We start from the raw sequence: 22,770 nt of genomic DNA on the forward strand, positions 1-22,770 counted from the left end.
GTCTGAAGGAGGGTGACGCACACGGGAGGGTCTGTTTCCACCCAGCGCTTAATTGTCCTGATGAGAGGGGTCACATTTCCTTAAGCAGAGGTCAAGAGTGGGGCCTTTGTTTTGTTTCCCAATAGCAAAGGAGGAATGGGATTTGATGGAGAGAGAAAAATGACAGGCCCACAACGGCAGCATCGCTTAGCCTGCATTTGAAGTACGGCCATTATTAATGGGGAGGAGCAGAAGTTTGTTGTGACGAACAGGTAAAAGCAGCTGCGCCGCTCCGTCACGATGAGCACGGCTGAAGCGTCAGCAGAGGAAGTTTGGAAAGCTAAACATAGCATACGTCCATTTCCCTTGACATCACACCGGTGGTGTGAAGATAACACGCTACTTGAAGGGCATGTTGCACGTCACGTCTGACTGTTTGCACTCATTAAGTAACAACGTCACTGGTTGCGCTCTGCGTTGTGGGCGGTGCTTCGGTGCGGCGCGATTGTTACTTGGCTGCGTCATCGTCACTGACACAAGAAACTCTTGGTTGAGAAAGATCATCGTTTGGATTAAGATAGACTGCTTTGTTAAATTTAAACGGCTGAAAATGACCAGTTGATGGTCACAGTGACATCACAGTGACATCAGACAACCAGCTCCTTTTCTCTGAGAGATTTATTCGTTACAATGACTGGCGTTTTGATTGACTTCATTTGTTTGCAGAGGATTTTGTTTGTGTTGCGTTTACATCAACCTGTATGTTCTTGCGCTTTTTAAACATGTTTGAAATAAAGGTGGGGTGGTCGTCGAGCAACCGAAGGGTCGCGAGTTCGATCCCCACTTCCCCTCACTGATGTCAAAGTGTCCTTGAGCAAGATACCGAGCCCCTAATTGGATGAGATGAGCCTGTCTGCATGTTCACGCCCTCAACTTTTCCTTCTCCCGTCATTGATTCTGAAATAAAAGCACAAAATAATTACAGTGGACAAATATTCCATGTTTCATAGAACTCTGCTGTTGCTGCTCAACGCACTGATGAGCGTCACGCCAGACATTAACCAACGATCCTGCGGTCAGAAATCCCTCAGTGGTGCAACAAAGGTTTATTTACTACGTCAAATACAAAATGTCCTCCTGTTTCAGTTCTTAGCCTAAAACCTCCAGCATGAAGGAATCATTTCACCTTGAAAAGGTGGAAGTAGACGCCTCAGTATTTACCAGACCAGGCGTCAGTGTTGATGTCAGTACAACAACCTGTAAAAACAGGCTTTCCCTCAAACGACAGTGTGACCTTTGAATGACCTTTCATTTTCCACACTTTCTTTGAATAAAAAGGACACCATTTTGTCTCCATGAGGGGGCACAACACTGGTATTTTCATTCTGACTAAAATGTCTGTGTGTTCAGTCGCCTGGACACATTATTTTTTGGACCATCCCCTCCAGTTGAGATTAGTTAAATTAGCTGTGAAGAGCAATGACTCATGGGACTGTGCATGTTTGGTGCAGATAATTGCAGGGCTAGTGTGCCACAGCCTGGCATCCAGCTCAGTATAGCAGGTGGGTTGGCGCAGGGAAGTGCCTATCGAACGGCACATCTGGCCCCCGTGGGGGTCAAAATCTTTCATTACATCCTTTCAAAATGGACCTGAAAACAGCATTACTGAAAACTCACCCAGAGTGTTTTGTTCTGGGATATTTGTTGTGGACGGAGAGTAAAGTTAGCGAGGGGCTGCGGTGTTGGTGTGCGGGTGAGGGACTGCAGCGTGGGCTCCAGTGACATTCTCCCAGTTTGAGTAATCGCATGAATTACTGGAGGAGGGAAATCTATTTGTAGAACTCATCGTCAAACGTGGCAACGAGAAAGAGCAGCAGAACGGATGCACACAGCCAATCAGACCTTTCACTTATTGACAAAAACAAGATATAAGATAAAATACATTAAAGGGGTATTAATGGCGCCTAGACAGCATCAGTGATCAATCATATGTTGGAGTGCAGGTGATGTTCTCCTCTCTGATGCGAAAGCTAATCTCCTTCACAGGTTGTTCCTCACTGACATTTCCTGGCGAGCCGCTTGGTGAGCAAATGTTGCGTGTAAAAAGTAATTAGTCTATTACTCAGGTCTGACAACAAAGTAACAGCAAAACTCCCCAAAATCTCCCGTTTCCCAGGCACATGGTCCGGACCTGCGGGCTGGCCGCGCTCGCCACGTTGAGCTGATGGCTGACCGTCATGGCCACTGCATCCTCTACCACCGTGATGTGAGGGCCTGTGTCCCCTCAGAGCTGCCGTAGCGCAGGTGTTTTGCTTCACCTTTGACTTGCGGGAGAAGTTGCAGTTGCTGGTCGCCGCATGAACATAGAATTACTAAACCAGACACATCAGTGGCAGTGTTGCTTTAGTGCAGCTTGCTGTTAGCTTAGCTTCCTTAGCAAAGCTAGCAGGCTAACTTGGTCACCACATCACACCTCCGGCACTCAGTTTTGTTAAACTTGCAACCAGGACCCGTACAAACCCACCACAGGGACGCATGTTGGACATCCCCCCATGAAGGGACTCCCTTCCCTGCCTGGACGGTTTTCTGAGCTTAGGAGGCTGGATGTTGCTGTCCATCGGCGAGGTTTCCCGCCAGCGAGGTTGACATCGGCCAACTCTAGAAAACGGGAAGGGTTGTAGTTTGTTTTTTTTAAAACTAACCAAAGTTTGTGGAGGACCAAGCAGGCGGCTGGATAAAGACCAGGGCTCTACTGGATGATGCACTCGAGTCTGTAAACCAACGGCTTTTGGGCAGTTTTGCTGTTGTTAGCCGTCAGTCGCACAACTTCACGGTGAACATGCGCAGCCAAGAAGTTTCCCTTCACCCCCTCGATCATCGTCATCGCAGGAGTCGATGGCTCCCGCCAGCTCTAACGGAGGCGCTCTACCCGTGGATTTATCTGACTGATTCACTCACTGTGGCCAAAACCATGATCATAATTGAGGACCTGACTGCCGCCATCTCTTCCCCTCACAGCTTCAGAGATGCATGATGGAGGATAGCAAATGTTTTACGACCTTTTGGAGAAGTTTCTAAAGGACCTAATTAGGCAGTGCTCCGCGGCTGCTCCTCAAGCTGACAGTTCAGGGGAATGTTCCTGTGTATGGTCGGCAGTCTCTCAGAAAGCAGGCCATAATTCATCATTAGGATATCAGAGTCCAGGTGCAGATGAGAACTGATAGAGCCGGCAGCCAGGCAAGTCGGGGCACTCAAGGAGGAAAATCTTATCCCAGGGACAATTCCCAGGTCATGCCCACAGTAATTGAAATAATTTTGCCCCTAAAGTTGTTTAATCACTGACAGTCACACATGCAGGGGGTACTAAATTGATGAACGCAAGAGTCTGATTACATCTGCCAGCCTTAACTGTCTCCCCTCCCCCGAACACCAGCAGCCCCTCAGCCCGCTGCCGCTGCCGCTCTCTTCTCCTGCTCCCTCCTTTAATAGGCAAACTATATTATCAAATATGAACTCCACGCTGCATGAGAGTGGGCTTTTTTTTCTTTTCTCTCTCTGGACAAAATGAAGCTTCCCCTCGCTGTGATTACATTTCAAGTGGGACACCGGCGTGGTGGCCACAGCCAGGGTGGATCATCAAACGGACAAAGCACAATCCCATTAAAAAAGCCTATGTTGAGATGCAACAAATCATTTGTCTGTTATTAACCCTGAGCCTGTAATTATGCAGATTACCATAGATTTTCCTTGGGTGCCTGCAAGTGAGATCCAGGGGTTGTTCTCGGCGTGGCAGGCGGACGAGGGAATGGCCATGCATTACTGAACTTGCCACATTCATCATGTTGACTGATGGCACAGAGAGTCGGTCCCCGGGTCCCAGTGGTTAATGTAGTGGGTAATTAACTGTCATTTGCCTAGTAATAGGCCGATGATCAATGGTTTGTGAGGAAACAAATTCTAATCCGGCAGCTGATGAATGCATGCCGAGGTTGGAGCAATTGAAGTGGTGGGAGGGATGGAAGAGATGGGCGCGGGGGGTGGGGAGCACAGCCGCCGCCACTGGAATTTCAAATGGATACTGGAAGCACTGGAGCAATCAGCCCTCCACCAAGTTCTCCTAAATGGATTCACCCCCCCCCCCCAACACACACACACACACACACACACACACACACACACTTGTGGCCCTTGTTATTGCTGTTATAGTGGCTGATCGATGGGGGAAGTGATCGATTCTCTCAGCCAAACTTTGATCAGAAGTCCAGAATAAGAAAGAACTACACACAACAAAGAGCTACAGCTGTCGCTGCCTCACTGGAGGAGACGGTGGTTTCACCGCGTTCCCCCTGACGTCAGCCTCAGGCCCCGGTGTGTTTGTGACTGACACAAATCTCTCCAATCAGGAGGCGGGACATTTCTTTATGACCATGGATCTAGCAGACCAGTGAATGAAGCATCATGGTACATTTTTCAACGTTTCACTTTTTCTACAAAATGTCTGCGACGCCATATGAGGCGCTGCTGGCAGTGGTTTGAAAGCCGCTGCACGAACGGGCGACTCTGGTGGTGAAGTTTCAGCCGTCAATCAAAAGCTTCTGTATTTCCATTTTTTCAGCTTCAGTTTATCGCTCGACATCTCAAACCTTCTTCTGAGAACCTAAACTGGCGTCCGTCTTTAGAAAGGAAGCTTCGGAACACACATTTGTCTCTGAGCAGCATCTGTGCCTCCGTGTGTGTCCCAGTCTAATGTGCGTCACTCCCAACACCCCAGTAATCAGTTGCATTTTGACACGTTCAGATTGACCAAGCTGAGAGAAGCCGTGGGCACGACTCCACCCCTGCCTTTTGGGGTCCACTGGGCTAAAGCCTTGTGGAATAATTTAATTGGTGTCTGTTTTTCTCTCATCAAATAGGTACCACTGAGCCGTACAGGCTGCAGTGCACAGCCCTGCCTTTGACTGAAACAAGGTATTGAGCACTGACTGCTTCTATTCTCTTTCAAATTCAGATTGGAGCCAAGCATGAATTTTAATTCCATGTTGTATCTTCAACCTCTTTAAATATACATGCTCTCTGGTCAGCCATGGATACGCAGTGTATGTCAAGCTTGCTATTTTACATATGTTAGTCTGTTTTTTCCTGCCGCTGTCCAACAGTTTACAGCCTTCCAGATACAGCAGACAGCTGTACCACTGACAGCTGGAGAGGAATTTATATATTTATTACCAATTATAATCCAGCGCTAAAAGCTTTGAGCCTGAGGTCCTGGGTCTTACACACAAGGCCTCTAAGCCATCACCCTCTGATTGTGTTGGAGCTTTTGAATTCATTACAAGCCAAACCGCGCTTAATTTGCCTCCTCCCTCGAGAGCCATTAGCGTCGGTGACATCAAACTGGCAGAGCGGCGAAAGACGAGTGGCAGGTACGCTCCATCCATCTTCCCTCCCCACAGGGTGAGGCAGGGTTTCCTACATCCCGCCGGTTTGAGGACTCCTCGCCACATGAGAGCCCGGTGAGCTGCGCCGGCTGGGTGCTGGCTGCCACACGGAGGCCGACTCTAAAACCTCTTATCAGCTACTCCATTACCTGAGCTCAGCGCGGCGGAGACATAAAAACATTGTTTGATTTGAGGAGCTGATGTAAGTGTTGTCCCCATAAAGCAGCACAGGCTGCAAGGTGATGTTTAATCATTTAAAGCAGCGGCTGAAGGAGTGCAGGAAAGAGCAGGATGAATTATGCAGCAAACAAGTGGATGAGAGGCAGACAGGAGTTCAGACGGTCTGCTCGGGAACGCCGGGGGATGTTTGCCTTTTCCGTCCTTTCAGTGGCTGTTTTTGGAGGTGTCTCACCTGGTTTACATGTCCTAAACATGGTGATGAACGGGATCCTGACTGAACGACAGCGTGCTATGGCCCTGAACGCTCGTCCCTCATCAGAGACAGTCTGACTGCACCTCAGCGACGCAGAATAACCTCCGCAAAACGCCAACCAGGTCAGACAGCTGGCTCAACGTCTCCGTCAGTGAGGGGCATCAAGGGCTTCTTTTGTCTGTGACTCCAGTCAGTTTTGCTCAGTCTCTTTGCTGATAAAATCACATTTACTTTCTGATTATTGATGCAGTTTCCCAAATGAAACAGAATCACAGAAGAACTTCACTTTTCCGACTTGGGGGTGAAACATGAGTTTTTCAGTGAGGACCTAAAACTGTCCTTTTGTCTTGTTTTTGCGCAGATGATCTCTCTGCCGGTAAATACCAGATATCCGCCAAACATCGGATATCGCTAAAACTGCTCAAACTTTAGCTTCATTCTCACGCCCTCACCAGCTGAGACACGCCGCCACCAGCTGTGTTGCTGCTCGCTGCCAAACAGAAAATGGATGAATGGCGGCTGTCGCTGACACTGGCTGCTCCCGAGCCGGCAGAACCCTGACACTCGATCACAGCTGTGAATTCTGGATATAAATTATGACTTGAAGATGTTTTCATGCTGATTAAACCCATCAGTGGGGTGACAGTCATTCACAAACTGGGCTCTTTTTTTATACATGTTTGAGCTGCAGTTTTAGTTTTTACTCACAAGAAATAAAAACAGCACCCCGTGATTTTATCTTATTTGTCTTAAGCTCCAATCTCACCAGTCACCCTGCACAAATTCAGCACGTTTGAGAGCTTTGGAGACACTTTCCAGGAAACAGGTTTGGATTCTTGTCAGAGGAAACACTGAAAGAGTCCCAGGTACTTTCAGGAATTTGTGAGAGTTTAATATCTTTACGGGTCTTACAACAGCATCTGAAAGGTTTTCTCTTAGCTTGTTACTTCCCCTCAACAATAATCACTCTGTGGAAAGTCGTGGTCTTCGGTCAGGTGGTAGCTGCACACACACACACTCACACGCACACACATTTCTCTGAGCAAAGTAGTGTGACAGTCCTTTTAAAGAGCGCAGGCCACCTTAAATTTGCAAGAGATGAGAGAAAAGCATGGACAGACACGGCGAACGGTGAAACAGAACACCGTTTTGATTCAAGCTGACAGGCAGAAAGCTTATAACATCACTTTTTTACACGAATACCTTCCATCATTTATAATCCAGAGCCTTGAGAGCATGCTATCTGAAAATGATTCAGGTTACTGGAAGACAAGGACATTCGCCCCTGCAGAGTGAGAGGCGGCTCTCTGTGACTCTTTGTCGTACGGCACAATACAAAGTGCTGCCGTTCTGCTCAAACACTCTGGCTCATTATCTCGTGCTAAATCTATCATTTCTTGCTCTTTTTTAAAGGATTTTTTTTAGATCAATTACTTGGCTTTGTATGGGGAGGAATCATCATTTCATCTATTTCATGTGAAGGCCTTTTGGCAATGCACATTTGTGCAGCAAAGAGAAAGGAGAAGAGATAACACAGACATATCTAAATTTAGATGTCTCAAAGGAAAAGGCATAATTCTTTTAATTAAGTCAGCATTAATCCGTGGATTTGGCCCTCTTTGTTTTCACCAAGCTCCTGCACCGCGTTACAAGAAATATCCTTCATTGTCTCAAGGTGTGTTGACAGTGGCCCTTAATTCTGTAGGTATTCATGAGGGCACAATCTATCTGCTTTCTTTGCCTCTGGGAAACATACTTTCTGAAGGTTAATAAACAACCCTGCATATCCCGAGCCCCGAGATCATTTATCAGATTGCGATCTCTTACAGACTCTGAGAGTGGCATGCCGTTTTATCATTTTAACAACGACGGCTAAAAGTGCCTGAAGAAGTCTGCCTAATAGGTTATTTTGTTATATGATTTCGTTATCAGATTTTTTTCTCTCCCCTGCTAGCCCGGTCTAGGTCACTGTGTAGTAACAGGCCTGAATCCCTAATGAATACTCGCATTAATGTCCCCAGAGCAGGCACAGAAATAATAGGGTCCTCCCTGGGCAGTGGTGGGAGCCGTGTCCCATCTATTTCCCCGGCACAAGCTGTGGCCCTGCTCTATTTTACTGTGGCCGGAGCCCATCCAGCCTATTTCTGTGGCTGATTCAGATACCCGATCTGTCTCAGCAGCTCATGTTCATCTGCTTACCAGAGCTCCCCTGACAGCTGTCACTCTCAGTCTTAGAGCCACCAAGAAAGAGCAGAAGTGGTCCTGTAATTCTTCAGTGTGTATTCCTGGTAACAATGAGACTCCAGGGCGGGAGTCCGGGAGTCGTGGAGCCAAAATAACCAGACCTTCAAATGTGCCGAACTTCTCGTTCACAACTTTGGGACGCAAAATAAATTAAATGTGCACTTTCAGTCCAGCGCTGAGAAAATATTACCAGTCGGTTTGACAAGATAACGACGAGGATTCGGCCCCGCCTCCGTCTGACATTTCCTCATCCGTCCAACCACAGAGGTACGAGACAAGAACAGCTGTGAACGTTCCGTCAAAGGTTCCGTGTTGTCTGCGAGAGACCTGATGTGCAACATTGGACGAAGACGTGTTTAAAGTGGAGTTATAAAGAATAAAGTTGTCTTCATCCTCACATTGTCAAATCACCTCAAATAAAGTCTCTCTCTCTCTCTCTCTCACACACACACACACACACACACACACACACACACACGTCCTGTGATTGGAAACCTTTTTTTTTTTTAATAATTTCCACATCCATTAAACACACACACACACACACACACGAGTGTAAAAAGTTTTTTGTAAAATTACATATCTTTTTCCAAAGCAGCAGCCGGCCTCAAAATGCACAAAAGTGTAGTTACCAAAATATTCAGGGGGAAAAAAACGGTGCCTGTGTGTCTTCCTGTCCTTGTTGCTGTAAATGACACTTTACAAATACTTGACATTAAAGACAAAGTCCTTCCTCCACCTTTTATCCCTGAAGTCCATCAGTGTAACAGTGATGTGTAGCCTAGCTTAGCACAACGACTGTTAGCAGCGGTTAACTTGTTGTTGTTGGTTGCTACGTTTCATTTCAAACACGCTCTGCATCCCGAGGCCTGAGCTGGAGGCAAAGACTGACATCATGTTTTTCTGTCTCAGGTTGTTTGGTGTGACGGGGAACTGCGCCGCCTGCAGCAAGCTAATTCCAGCCTTCGAGATGGTCATGAGGGCCAAGGAGAACGTCTACCACCTGGACTGTTTCGCATGCCAGCTCTGCAATCAGAGGTGAGTGATTGGACCACACTCCTGCTTCCCCCTCATACCTGCAGCCAGCAAATGACTGTTCAGGGAGGCAAGATTGCAGCATAGTAAACCCAATTGCCGCTGATAGTTGAAGGGGGGTCCCACATGAGGGATATATCTCTCTACCCAGTGACCAGCCAGACCCATCGGAGGCTTTAAGGGCACCTGCTAGACGCAGAAGTGTGATTATAATCCAGGACTCCTGGAGAGGGTCAGGTGAGAGCGAGCAGGGCCGTTACGTGTCCTTATGTATGCTTCCTGTCAGTGTTGGTTACCTGGCCTCCACCTGAACCTGCTCAAGCTCGCGGTCAGAGCTTTCAGCCCTTCAAAAATAAAAACAAAAAAAAAGAAAAATTACTGAAATGCTCAGAATTTGCGTGAAGGAGAAGACGGATGTGCAGTGGCAGGTGCGCTGGCAGCAAATAGAAATCACCTGTGTGGGACGGTTGCAACGGGATGAGAGACCCAAATGCAGCCGTTTACCATCTCTGTACATCTGCAGTGCCCCAGACAGCAGTTAGCACCAGCACGTGAGGCCGCGTCATCCTGAGAGAAGCAGAGATGAAGAAACAGGTGGGAGCCAGATAAACGTGACGTGCAGTATTACAGCATGGAGGGAAGAAGCTTCCACCTGTTTGAATGTAGCGTTGCGTCCGGCGTTCCTCGGGACAGGACCTGGAATGCCGGAGAGCTTTGAAAATGCTCGCCATGAAAACTCAGCAAAGTAAAGAACGGCCCGTTCGTTCAACGCTGTGGTCATCGACCTCTGCGAGGAGGACGTCTGCAGGCTCCTACAGTGACACCACAGCCGCGCCTGACGGACCATCAGAAATGGCGCCACTGCTGGTCTGAGCATGCGTTTCCATATTCCTGGACAGAAGTCAAGCTGGCAGGAGTGGCTGCTGTGGACACTTTCTAAGGACGATCATGGACTTAATGAACCAAACCAGGATGTTGCAAATGTTTTTGAAGGAACCCGAGAGGACGAGAACCCTGGGGGATCCCAGGAGGTCACGTGTTGTTCCTGAGTCCCGTTACAGACCCCCACATGCAGGGACACACAAACTAGACTCACTGTGACTGCTAAAAGCGTAGGACCTGGTTACGCACAATTAGCACTCGATTATTGTCTTGCCACTTCAGCCGGCTGCACCAGACAGCCTCCCCTAATGGAAGAAGTCAGCTAATCTTCATCAGCCAGACCCAGGCAGGCCAACTCTGCTCTCCCACATTAAAACCCACTTAAGTGCGGGCAAATCTTTCTTTTTACATTAAGGCAGCTGATGAACTGTTGAATAAAATCGACGTTGGAGTGTTTCACATTGGCCGCCGCGGCTCTGTAGGCGCCGTTCAGATGCCCATCACAATCTCACCGGGGCCGGGCCAAGATTTATGGTGTGGCACCAGCTTTAATTGAAGCTGTTCCTCAGCTTTGACTTTTTGTTTTCCATTTTGTTTCGTTACATCGGGCGAGAGATAACTCTGCAAGAATATAAATTTAAGGCATCACAATGTGTGTGTGAGCTCACATCTGAGAGGAACTGTGCTGCCCGCAAAGTAGCTGAAATAAATGAGGATGCCATATTTCATTGGGGACGTAACTTTGAGAATCAGACTCGGAGGTGCATATTATTACTGTTATTCCCTCTGTTCTTACATATGTTTTATTGTAGCATATTTCAGAAGTGACACTGCAGACACGAGACCATTCGTCATGTCAGCCTACTGGCAGGCTGCTGTTCTGAGAGAAACTGTGTGGGAAGATTTCTAAGTAATCTTTGCCGCCATATATCCATCAATGAATTATGACAACATTAATGAATTCTATCTCTTGGAAGATTTGGGATTCAGAGCAGGTTTTCATGGCAGTGACTCTCCAAAACTCGCGGGTCGTCTGGAGCGGATCTCGCCGCCAAGGCCAGCGTCAAAAAGTGCAATATTGAAGAGCATCATTGAAAGTGGCAGCGTGTCAGTATCGCCGTAAACTGTGTGAGTCACACCGTCTTGTAAAAGTTGGACATCGTAACCTGAGCAGGGGTTTTAAACTCAGGAGCTCTTGCACTCTAAAATGGCTCCATGTTGCCAGAAGCTCTACCTGCCGAGCCCGTGAACGCCACGCCTCCTCCGTACTGCCCGCCGCAGTCCGACGTGCAAATCCTCGGAAATCCATCAACACAACAACCGCGGCCGTCAGCCTCGTGACGAAAGTTCCCCTCGTTTACTCCCACACCATCTGCCATCGTGTGAGGTTCGTATCACCAGTAACAAGCAACGCCATGAGCAAGATGGGAGTTCAAAACGTTTAGCGTCTTGAGAAAGTACAGTAACATTTGAACTGCTCTGCTTCCTTTCTCTTTGTTCGTCAAAAGGTGGATTTCTGAGGTAACAAATGTGCCTTTGAGGGAACATTTTCCAAAAGTACCTGTAATCAGAGAACTGCTCATGTCTCAGACTCCATCTTGGAGTGTGTAAAATAAAGGTTAACAAAGAAAATTTCATAAATAACTGATAACCATTCTGGTGCGCGTCTCTCTCGTTTGAGTGGTCACATGGCAAACGATTCAATAGCCTGGAAATCTCTTTGGTTCAAAGGTCAAAATCTAAACATTTTTGCAGATTTCTACCAAAGTCTTGTGATTATCTCCCAGCGTGAACTGAGTCTGACGCCGCAGGCGTGGTGCTTTTAAACTTGAGCAGGTTGGAGTGAAGTGGGTGTGTATTTTCGTAGTTTTACTACCTTGAAAGTGAGAGGGTGTGAATCAGAAGTGTTGTCTTGATCTGCAGAAGTACATTTGCATAATTTCACCTGAAAGCCAGACGGACGAGCCACTCGGCCGTCTGGCGTGAAAAGATCATAAAGTGGGTTTCTCAAGGCCGAGATCCTGATAGATCAAATGCTCTCTGCTGGAGATCTGTCAGGGGATCTCACTTAAGATTCCCTGAGTAGTTTCTCAGCGTCTCGTCGCGGCCGGCCTGAAAATGGGCTGCAGTTCTTTGTCTGGCATACCGATCTGCTGCCTTGTTCATCCACACCAGCTCTGTCCCCTCTCATTTCCCAGCCTCAAACAAACATGAAAGCCCCCATTGACCCCCCTCCCATCCCCCGACAGGCCCTTCAATAAAGCAATCTAATCCATCTCACAAATGGCCCAGAGATTTCTCTGTGGAACATCGTCAGAAAATGTGAAATCTGATAAACAGAGCAGGCGATCGCGAGGTCGGCCGGGGTCACGCAGTGTAATTATCCGTTGCTCCTGCAGGTCAACCGCAGCGCAAATTGGCGTTTGAAGGTTGAATTGCTACAATCAAGTATGAACATACAGCAGCCTCCCACCCCCACCAACACACACACACACACACACACACACACACACACACACACACTCTCCTCCATGTATCAATCCACGCCATCAGCTCCTTTGTGGGTACATCCACCCTGGTGTATCCCACAGAGCAGGGAACTGCAGGCCAGTGATTATTCTGATTTCATCAGGGATTCGCTCCAGGAGTCTAATGGTCATTGCCATGCTCCCCTATTAAGGGCCTTGCTTAAGTGATGGGCCAATTAGTGCGCGGCTGAGATGGGGAGGCTGGCCCGTTCGCGGCGAGTGGACATGTCACTTACATCATGACCTGCGATCACATCTTTGTCATCATCACCATTAAATTGCAGCAAACTCTGGCCTGCCATGAAAAAAGCACTGAGAGCTGAACCAGCTTCAGGAAGAAGATAAATGGAAAAGCCTCACCAGTTATCTTACTTGTGTATCTGCCAGACAGTGAAAGCCCCCCCCACACACACACACACACACACACACACACACACTTTTCCACTCCCTGCATGACTTTGAAATGGTATCAAGCTGAGAGGAGTGAATAGCTCCTGTCGCTGGTCTCCCAGTGAAAATATAGGATTCTACATTGGCTCTGATTCCTCATGTCTGCGCCCAATGTGGCCTTACTCCGTTAAACTGGACATAAATCTACCGTGGTGACCTTCCCACTTGCTGGACCTGTTATTCTCCCTACCTGAGCTGGTAAAAGGAAGCACCCAAAAGGAACAGGAGGCTGGTTCTGAGGAGTGCAGGGCTGTTGGTGAGGGAATAAGGAAGGAGATATGAGCCTCCATCCAGCAAGCAGTTAGCCACAGATCAGCCCTGGGGGACAGCTAATCGATGGGGCTGTCGTCCAGCCTCATCATCTAGCCAGTGCTGGCCCAATTTCCCCCTGATGAGCTGGAGGCCACAGTCTGGGGAGGCTGGAGGAAGGTTAGAGTAGAGGGGAGCAGAGAAGAACAGGATGGGTGACAGTGCAGGGGCAGGTCAGTGCTGATAAGGGGGGGAGGCTCTATACTGGAGCCTTGGAAGGAGAGAGTGACGCCAATTGGGTTCAGCACAGCTAAGCTCAGCCACTGGTGCCTTGTATGTCATGAGTTAGGCTTGTTAGACAGGGGCCTAATAGGCAATAAGGGACACAGTTGTCACTTGGTGTATGATTGGTGTCGAGAGCTCGGAGCCGGAGCAGCCCGGCTACCAGAGAGCACGCGTCCTAATCCTGAGCTGCTGGAGGTGGAGCGAAAAACACTGTGTACAATAAAAATGAGGAGTGACACACAAATGAGTGATGGCTTTTCCTCCTTCCTTCCTGCTCTGATGGCGATGGTGGAATAACGCCTCGCACTGGGCCCCCCAGCTGCATCTCATCAGGTCACGATGTCCCTTGTTGAAGACCATTGTGCGCTGTTGTTAAACGCTGCTACGTTTTTAAGAAGTCGCTCCCAACAGCAGTGAGATCGTTGACATACTGTAGGAAAGCCTTCCACACACGACACAGTAGTTTTCCTTCTCCTCAAAGGGAACAGCACGCTCTTTGCTTGTTGCACAGGGCCACACAGCTAAAGCTCAAACTTTTACATCATCAAGGGTTATTACTGTGTACGAGCTCCACCTCGGGAGCGCCGGCGGTTTCCTGCCGCTCCTGTAGAGGACCTGCTCGCCACTGGCAGGTTTGCACGGTTCCACCCCAGCACATGAGCAGGTTACATGCTCAACATGACTTCATTCAGGGTTTAACGCTGACGGGACCGGCGTGTTGGGAGCCGCTCATTGTAATTATTTGTCCTTTAACGATTTACTATAAAGGCTGCAGCGGCTGCATGCAGCGATTTCATCGGCTTCTTTACGTGCTGCCAGGAACCAGAAAAATCTACAAACTGTAGTCTTAAACTAGAAGTGACAAACAAGTTGTTTCAGCAGAATCTCAGACTTGGATAGGCTACTACCCTAAGACGGGGGTGATACCGCTCACACAGGCGTCCTGCGCTGCCACTAGTTGGCGTTAACGGGCTCATTGGCTTGTTTCTGTTCACAACAAGTGGGAAGGAGCGCAACCGTCCTGTGGATCATCCTCTGTGCGAGGGCGGCGGCGCCGGTTGAGGCCAGTGGTCCTTCAAGGAGACTGAAGAGTGTTGGAAGTCTTTGTCTGGCGTGCAGAGCTGCAGCGACTTAACTGAGACCTCAGGACAGAGACTTTTGGCTACTTTGGCTCTCTGTTCCAGCAGAGAAACGTGGCGTCTGTTTGTGATGAGCTTCATAAATCCAGACTGAAATGTTAATGATTTAATTAAAACCTGAGAGTTTGAAGCACCAAACTGGAGCCTGAAAATAAATAACAATGATGATCCTCTCCTTTCCAGATGTGGAACTATATTGTCTACATTACACTCCCCAAAGAAAAACTCATCTTCAACATGTCCTTGCACCGTTGCTGTGTGATTGCCCGGCAGCAATCTGCCAGACAAGATTTACAGCAGGCGGTTGCTATTAAGCATGGGCTTCATAGGCCAAGTGTTTGAGAACCTGTGTGAATCCCAACTGTAATTAGATTTGCTGCAGTTTGGACTGTTTTCTCACTTTGACAATCTCACTGTTTCTTCATTTGAGTGGAAAGTGACTATTCTAGTTAACACGGGCCTCCGAGGCAAATAGATGGCATCGCAGTACATCTTTTAAGTGTGTGCCAGTGGAAGCCATTCTTTCTCTGCCTCCTCCAGCACGAGGTCTCTGAAGACTCATTAGTCACACTCACCTCTAAGTAAAGGAAGGAAGAAAGAGGGAAGAAAGTGAAGGCAGTAAAGGGAGGGAGGGCGGATTCAGCAGAGGCCTTGTAGTCTGACATCTATACGGTTGGGTTTAGATTTGGGTGTGCAGTCACACGGACTCTGAGAACAGATGTGACGCTCCAGCTGTGCTTGTTCCTGCGAGGGGTAACCAGCCGGCGACCACTGGGACTCACGGATGCACTCAAATATTTGGGTGGAATCATGCAACCGCGCTGCAGAATGTTTCGCCAAATTTGACGATATTCCCCTCACGGTGTCCCTGAGACAGAGTGTTGGTCAGATCAGGCGTGTGGTGACCAGCACCTTCACCACCAAAACACTTTCACTTCATCCTGGAGTCCCAGTGGACTGGACAGAAACACATCAACGGTGCGTTTTCAGGATGTGACGAATGGAAGAATGGACCTGAACCTGAAAGCGTGGAGAGAACAAATCAGCCAGAGATCAGGTTTGGCAGCACGTGACGCATCAGCGGGCTTCAGATGAACGGCGTCCTGGTTTGAGCGGTCACTCGGGGTCGAGACACGATAATCAAATGAGAGCAGCTCCTCACACGTCTGAGCGGCTGCCCACATCTTTAAATAACCACGATGTCGTGCTCATTAACTGCTGCTTCCTTCAGCTGGAGCAACAGTCAGAGTTTGGTAATTGGGCTTACTAATGACGATGACATCGTCCTTCGGCACAGTCAGAGATATGACAACGTTTGACCGAAAAAGAAGGGGGGGCACAAGAATAGCAACAGACCACATCCGTGCCGTTTACGTGCCAGATGGATCACCGGCGATCGGTTGCATCACAAAGTCTCCCTCCAACCTGAATTCTGTTGTTATCAGTACATATCTATACAGTATCAGGATGAGGACAACGTGACAAAGACGTGATGTTGGCGGATTTGCCCGGTGGCTGATGGTGGTTTATTGGTGGTGTCGTTCTTGCACACTTGCAAAGATTCCGAAATGATCGGATGTGAAAGACATCACGGATCTCTGGATCAGACGACACAGGTGGAGACTCTGGACCCGGAGCACTCAGAGCTGAGGCTTTCATTCGCAGCTGGATTCTCTTTTACATTCGTATGAATGAAAGTCTCAAATGTGAATGACCTCCTTCCATTATATTTTATCTGTGGGTCGTGTCTAAAAACACACGCTTTGTAAAATCAGACCACAGATCCTTAAAGGTCTAAAATCCAACAATCTGAATTACAGGCCTTAAAAACACCAGGAGGATGTGGAAAGTTTTCAGTGTCAGGTCCGAGTGCTCGGCGATGGCTTGTCAAATACTCAAATTAGGAATTTCAGGTACAGGGAGTCACAGTTGAGGTCAGAACAACACCAAGCCACCGGCAGACGCACATCCTGAGTCCACGTTCGTCTGCAGTCACATGGAAGCGTCACCCAGAACTCCTCGGGTCTTCCTTTAATGCTCCAGTTCACTCGGAGAGAGGCGTTGATGACGAGTGTTGGCTGGTAAACTCCAACCATCTTCATGTTTGCTGTCTGTAAATGCACTCTGGGATTCCTCAGATCCTTCACACCTTTCACCTCTTCCTCATGTGGATTTGAAATTGTCCTGTTGTCCTTGTTGAAAAAGTCCTGCAGGAAGCCTGGTTCCTACGCAGCCGCTGAGCTGGGAGATTATTTCCACGTCCGAAGACAGAAAAGATTCATGAAGTGTTGCAGCTACGTAATGTTGTACTTGTAAGAGCCGGTGGTGTCGAGTCATCTCCGTGTTCCATTCATCCTCAGTGGCCCAACTGGCAAATACTGGGATTTATATTGAAAGTCAGCAGCAGAAAACCAGTCCCTGAGCAGCCTCTAATAGAGTGATGTATGGAAGATGGAGCCTGCGATTGTTTTTTGTAAACTGGAAGCGGCGCTGCTACACAGGGTCCTTTATTAGACACGGCTGTGATAGGCCAAGTGTAATATCCTCATCATAATTGGTACACAGATGTCACATATGCTGTTGACATTTCACCGAGCAGAAACAATTTGGCTGTGTGAAATAAGTGGAAGGCGAGGATAAGAGCCGTGAGGAGGAGGAGGGCGAGGGAGGGAGAGGAGGGAGGGAGTAATCCTGCTGGAGGAGAGAGAGAGTAAAAAATAAAGGGTGAGATGAAGCTTAAGTGGGAGTGGACACAGTGTCAGTAAAGACAGGCAATAATAGGTTCTAGGGGAGAACGTGTCAGTTACACAGGAGGACATACTGGAGAACATGAAGCACAGCTGACTGGAGACACACGGACGCACACGGGTTCTGCGTGTGAGGAACACGTCTGCCGACCCGAGAACTCTCATTTAATCACATTTTATTCACCATAACAGCGGCCCTCTGATGTCAGAGGTCGCGACCTCAGTGTTCAGTTCCGTGACCTTCTACTTACAGAAAAATGAGTCTGCAGTCCTGCGAGGTTCCTGTCCTTGCGTTTGTTGCCTCAGGTTCCTGATGGCGTCCCTACACGTTGACTCTTCGGCCTCTTTTGTCCTCACATTTTAAAGCCAAATTAATTCCTTTAGATCAGCAGCTTTCATGTCCTGACCGGTGATTCAGACCAGGGCGGACGTGTGAACACCAGGAAGGAGTGGGTTGGCCGCTGTCTCTGATTTGCTCTCGCATCATGGGATCCAGTGACGCCGAGGCTCAGATCTTTACTGCACCCCTCATCGCCGCTGCTCGGGGTTCATGTGTATTTTAGTGCTCCCACCACCTGCGAGGAACATTTTCATCACCGTTCTGTGTCCAAAACGCCAAAAGGTGACACTTCAGTTTTCCTGCGTGTATTTAAACTGACGACCAGCTGATCGGGCTTCCATGCAACAAAGCCCGGCAGACATTCCTACCTCCACCTACCTGAACCACCTTTATTTTTAATATTCAAGCGCCTGTGAGGCTCTAGAAGTTTAAGGCTGAAAATTGTGACTTTCATGTTCAGTTGATATTTGAATTCAGTTTATTCCATCAGCTTCCCTGTCATGTGACCAAGAGACTCAATACCCGATTTTATCACTGTTACTACGTTGTTGGAAGGCAGCACAGCATGAAGTGAGAAGTGAACGTATCAGTAGTGTAGTAGTACACGAGCGCGGGCCTCCGACCCCGAATAAGCAGTAGAATCCAGAGATGATTGGCGTCGAGCGCGTAGAAGATCCCGCTGCCCCACAGAGATGCTGCACGAGCCGTTAGCTTGTTTGACTTAGCACGCCGTTCACGCTCGGCCTGACCCCTGCAGCAGAAGCTAAATGTTTTCAACATACTGGAAAGAAGGAGGAAGGAGTTCTGGAGGTTCACGCAACATGGTGGAAACGTGGTGTTACATCCAACATCAGCAGCAACCGTGAGGACATCAGGAGACGTACGCTGGTCGCCGCGCGTCCTTTGGTCCCCGAGTCAAGAAAGTGGAGGAACAACTTGACCCAGAATGGCTCCTCTCAGCTCGGTTCTTCCTCCACGCCAAAGTTGACAAATTGCAGAGGCTGAACTGAGTGTGCAGCTGATTATCAATTCTGTCTTTAAACATTTGCTTTCTTTAAAAACACACACACACACACACACTCGGAGTTTTTGCTGTTTTGTGCTGGTGTCTGTTAATTGGTCCCAGGTGGATGGAACAAATCACGCTCTGGATCTGCCCTCCAGCCCTGAATAAACGCTGGCCGAGCTCATCAGGTACCTGAGCTCCATCCGCTGCTCTCGGCACTCAACTCGGCATTCTTAGCATCCTGGGAAGTCAAACAGAGGCGAGACTGACTGTCACCACCCCCACCCACCCACCCCCCCACCAGTAAACACTGGCACCGGCGCTTGCCGACCTTGTCCAACCTGAGCGTTGAGGGAGATAAGCCCCCCTCAGGACAATACAGCGAGAGTTACCTCTCGTTCAACATAATCTCCACTTGGCGCTGCACTGAAAGGTCAAGCGTAACTGTGGCCCCTCGTGACGGGAGCGGGACGGCGCCGCGCTGGGTAACCGCTGCAGGTGCAGGCGAACCTCAGTGGGCTAAAACCGTGATGATTCCATCTGCATCTCCTTCCCTGAAGCCCTGTTAGCTGCCGTCTACCGGCCTGCTGGAGGACGGCCGTCTGCACATGCTCAGCGCTGCAGCGGTAGCTAAGGTAGAACTGTTGTCAGGAAGCTAGTGCTGCAGCCAGCTAGGCCTGCTAGCCTACAGCTCCGTATTAATGATGAGATTCTTGCTTTGATGCTTATGTAAACCCCCCCCTCTGCCTCTTTGTGTTGTGCAGGTTTTGTGTGGGAGACAAGTTTTTCCTGAAGAACAACATGATCCTGTGCCAGACAGACTATGAGGAGGGGCTGATGAAGGAGGGCTATGCTCCGCAGGTCCGCTGACCTTCGTAGGCCGACACAGAGGAAAAGGAGGAGGAAGCGGAGGAGTGGGAGAAAGAGAGAGACTGAAGGAGAGCTTGCAATCACACAACAAAAGCACTACTGCTTCCTGTCGAGGTCCCGTCCCCCACGTGTACATAATGAAGCCTCCCTGGGAGGGGAGGGGAGGTGCTCTGCTGTACAGAATAGCCATAGAGACTGCGGCGTGGCAGGGAGAGGTCCCGGAGGCCGGCGGACTACACGTATGAATCTAAAGTTTGTCCATTTGTCCGTGACTGGCGGACGCTGCCTCGTCCCTCCGAGCAAGTTTTTACCGACAGCATCTCCTGGTTGTTGGAGAGAAATTTACAATGCAGTATCGTCTGGCCTCGTCTGTGGAGGAGCGGCGAGTCCCACCTGACTGCAGCCCAACAGCTTCTACTTGAATGGAAGAGACACTGAGGTGTTTGTCAATCAATGTCATTTTGAGATACAGACCTTTTTACTGGACGTCGTCAGATTAAAACAGCGAATGTAAACTGAAGAGCGGCAAAAACACTGACTGATGATTTGCTCTGTGTGTGTGTGTGTGTGTGTGCGTGCGTGCGTGCGCACGCTAGCCACTCTTCATGTTTGTCCTGCAGTCTTGCGAGGCCTCGTCTGCTGGTCCCAGCAGCCGGAACCTGACGGAGCAAACAAACACACATCAGTGATTTTCTCTGAATGAATAAAACACAACACACACACACATTAGTATGAATTCACACTCACGGATTTTAAAAAAAATTGAATGAGCCGAGCCCTGGAGAAGCGAGAGGGGAGGACGTATACAGGTAGGGTCCACCAGGTATAACTTGTTCCCACCACTTAGCTATTTTGAGGCCATAAGGTATGAAATTTCAATTCATCAGTGAGATTTACCTTAAAAAATAAAATGAAAACGGTTAAATTGATTTACGTCTCATGGCCATGAGGACGTCAAGTGAGGGAACAAGTTGTACCACCGTCATGCCTACCAGCAGAAGAGCGCCTCTGGTGGCTCCAGGGCTCCACGACGCCCACCACCTTTGAGGGAAATCACGGCGCTCTTTTCCAGCTCGTCGTCAGTCTGGACTTTTATCGATCTCATTTCCCAATCAGCAGATATCCGTTTTCAGTGAAAACTGATCACCGTATCCAAGCCGACACATCTGGAGGTTTGCTGGTGAGCAGTGAGCAGAGAGTTTCCCTCCTGAGCTGCTCGAGACCGAACCATCAGGAAGTTGTGTTCAGAACAAACGCAAAGAACAGGAAACGTCGGAAAACTTGACTGCTTCATCTTTTCTGTCACTCAAGTCACGAATTCTTCAGAAAGCCAAGACTGGAGTCTGTTTCATAAATGACACGACTCCATAATCGCAGCTGGGATGGAAGTGTTGGGCTGTGACTCATCAGCTGGGATGGAGGTTCTTCGTCCACAGGCTTCGACTGCGCCATCGTGCTGGTTTGTGGTCGTCGCGTCACCGACAGCTCATAAAACACGTTTCCTGACAGTTTGGATCCGAGCGGCGACGTTTGGCATCAAGTTTGCAACTCTGGTACACAAATCAGCATCATTTGCATCACGCGCCGATTCACCTTGGGCTCCCAGGTGAATCGGCCCTCTCAGAAAGTGCTTTGGTCTGAGCAGCAACGCTAACACCTGAGCTAACAACTCAACTCACATCTTACCGCGTTTACCGCTTGACACCATGTGACCAAAACACTAATACGACACGGACCAGAACTTCACCCGCCGACGGATGTTGACGGCGTGTCGGTTTCATTCAGAGCCGCTTCTTGGGGAAACCTTTGCTCTCTCGTGGAAGCAGTCGTCCTTATTTATTGAGAAGCTGAAGTGCTGGAGGCGGCGGGTCGTCGTAGCAGTTGTAGAGAATTGATGGGGGTGTTGGGGGGGGTTTTTGTACACTATTTATTTGATAAACATTCAGTGCATCACCCTGTTGTCCAAAATTTGGCATCGTTCGACGTGCTGATACTTGAATCCGGTCAATGATGTCGTGGATCCGGCGGCGGCGGCAGATCGTCGATCATCCCGGGCCTGACGGCTGCAGAGAACAAAACACATCTTTGATCTTTCAGTATTAAATATCAGCATCTGAGCGCGTGCAACGGCGCTCAGCATTAATTAGCTGGAAAAAAAACAACATTTGTAAATTGTGGGTGTACATAAAAGAAATATTCATTTTTGCTTGCTATTGTACAATGATTTCTTTTTATGTGTCATCCAGCATGAGATGTTTATTTTTAGGACAACGCTTGTAAATACTGTAATTGTAATAATTTTAAGCACAAATGTAATACAGTTTTATTGTGTTACAGCGAGTGTGGGGTCTTTTTCTTTAATCTCATTCTTGTAAGTTTGTTTGTCAGGAGAGATTTATATCTGCAGAAAGTTTACGCTTTCATTTATCAGGCCGTGTGTTTGCTGAAGCAGCTAAGGTTAAGTATCTAGCTCAAGGGCACAGAATTAGATGCAAACCAGCCACCAGAAAAAGCTGCTTCCCTGTCTATTACCCTACCCAGCAGAGCATGTTGCAGCCCATGATATATGATTGATCTGAAGTCTGCAATCATTCCTTCAGTTTGTGAGCTCTTTGCTATCAGAACAAAAGTGAAAAGGGGATTTTTACAAGCAGCAGCAGAGACAACAGAGACGCTTGGTTGCAGGGTCGAAATCCCCGCTCAAACCAGATCTTCACCTTTTCCTCTTAAATACACGACGCTTTCATCTTGTCAGAAGGAGGAGTGAATTTTCTATTTTCGGTCCCGTTATGTGTCAAGCATGGAACGGGAGGAACGCTTCAGTTATACTTTGCCGTTAGCTGCCTTCAAGACGGCGCTAGCTCCCTCCTCATGGGTTGATTCTACTAATTACCTGGATTTCAATTTAGAATCATGTGAAATGTTGAGGTAAAACATTTGGATTAAAGTTATTGCTCTAATTAGCGAGGTGCTTCCAAAGTGCCCTGCGAAGTTTGTTGAAAGCCGTGCTTCCATCACATTACAGAGCATAATATCCAGACCAATTAAGCTAATTGAATTTCCTTATCCAGAGAAGAGAGAGAAACTCTTTGATTAGGCTCAAGCTGTTGAAAGTCCTTGAGTAGATGAAAACACTCCGAGTAGA

The 22,770-nt window shown here is 48.4% G+C and overlaps 1 protein-coding gene across 5 annotated transcripts in view; it reads left to right on the plus strand.

Annotated features, from left to right (window-relative positions):
• Positions 1-21,957, plus strand: part of lmo3 (LIM domain only 3) — a 49,921-nt gene extending 27,964 nt beyond the window's left edge. For all 5 annotated transcript variants that reach the window (XM_086201279.1, XM_086201276.1, XM_086201278.1 and 2 more), the window contains 2 exons: positions 9,007-9,132; positions 19,520-21,957. In XM_086201279.1, the coding sequence (XP_086057405.1) occupies positions 9,007-9,132; positions 19,520-19,625 (232 nt within the window). In that variant the 3' untranslated portion in view covers positions 19,626-21,957. The remainder of the gene's footprint in view (positions 1-9,006; positions 9,133-19,519) is intronic.
• Positions 21,958-22,770: the final 813 nt, after the last annotated feature.

The sequence above is a fragment of the Aulostomus chinensis genome, chromosome 4 (genome assembly GCF_037954235.1).
Source record: "Aulostomus chinensis isolate RoL2024-O1b breed Wild chromosome 4, RoL_Achi_v1.0, whole genome shotgun sequence".
Taxonomy (NCBI): Eukaryota; Metazoa; Chordata; class Actinopteri; order Syngnathiformes; family Aulostomidae; genus Aulostomus; species Aulostomus chinensis.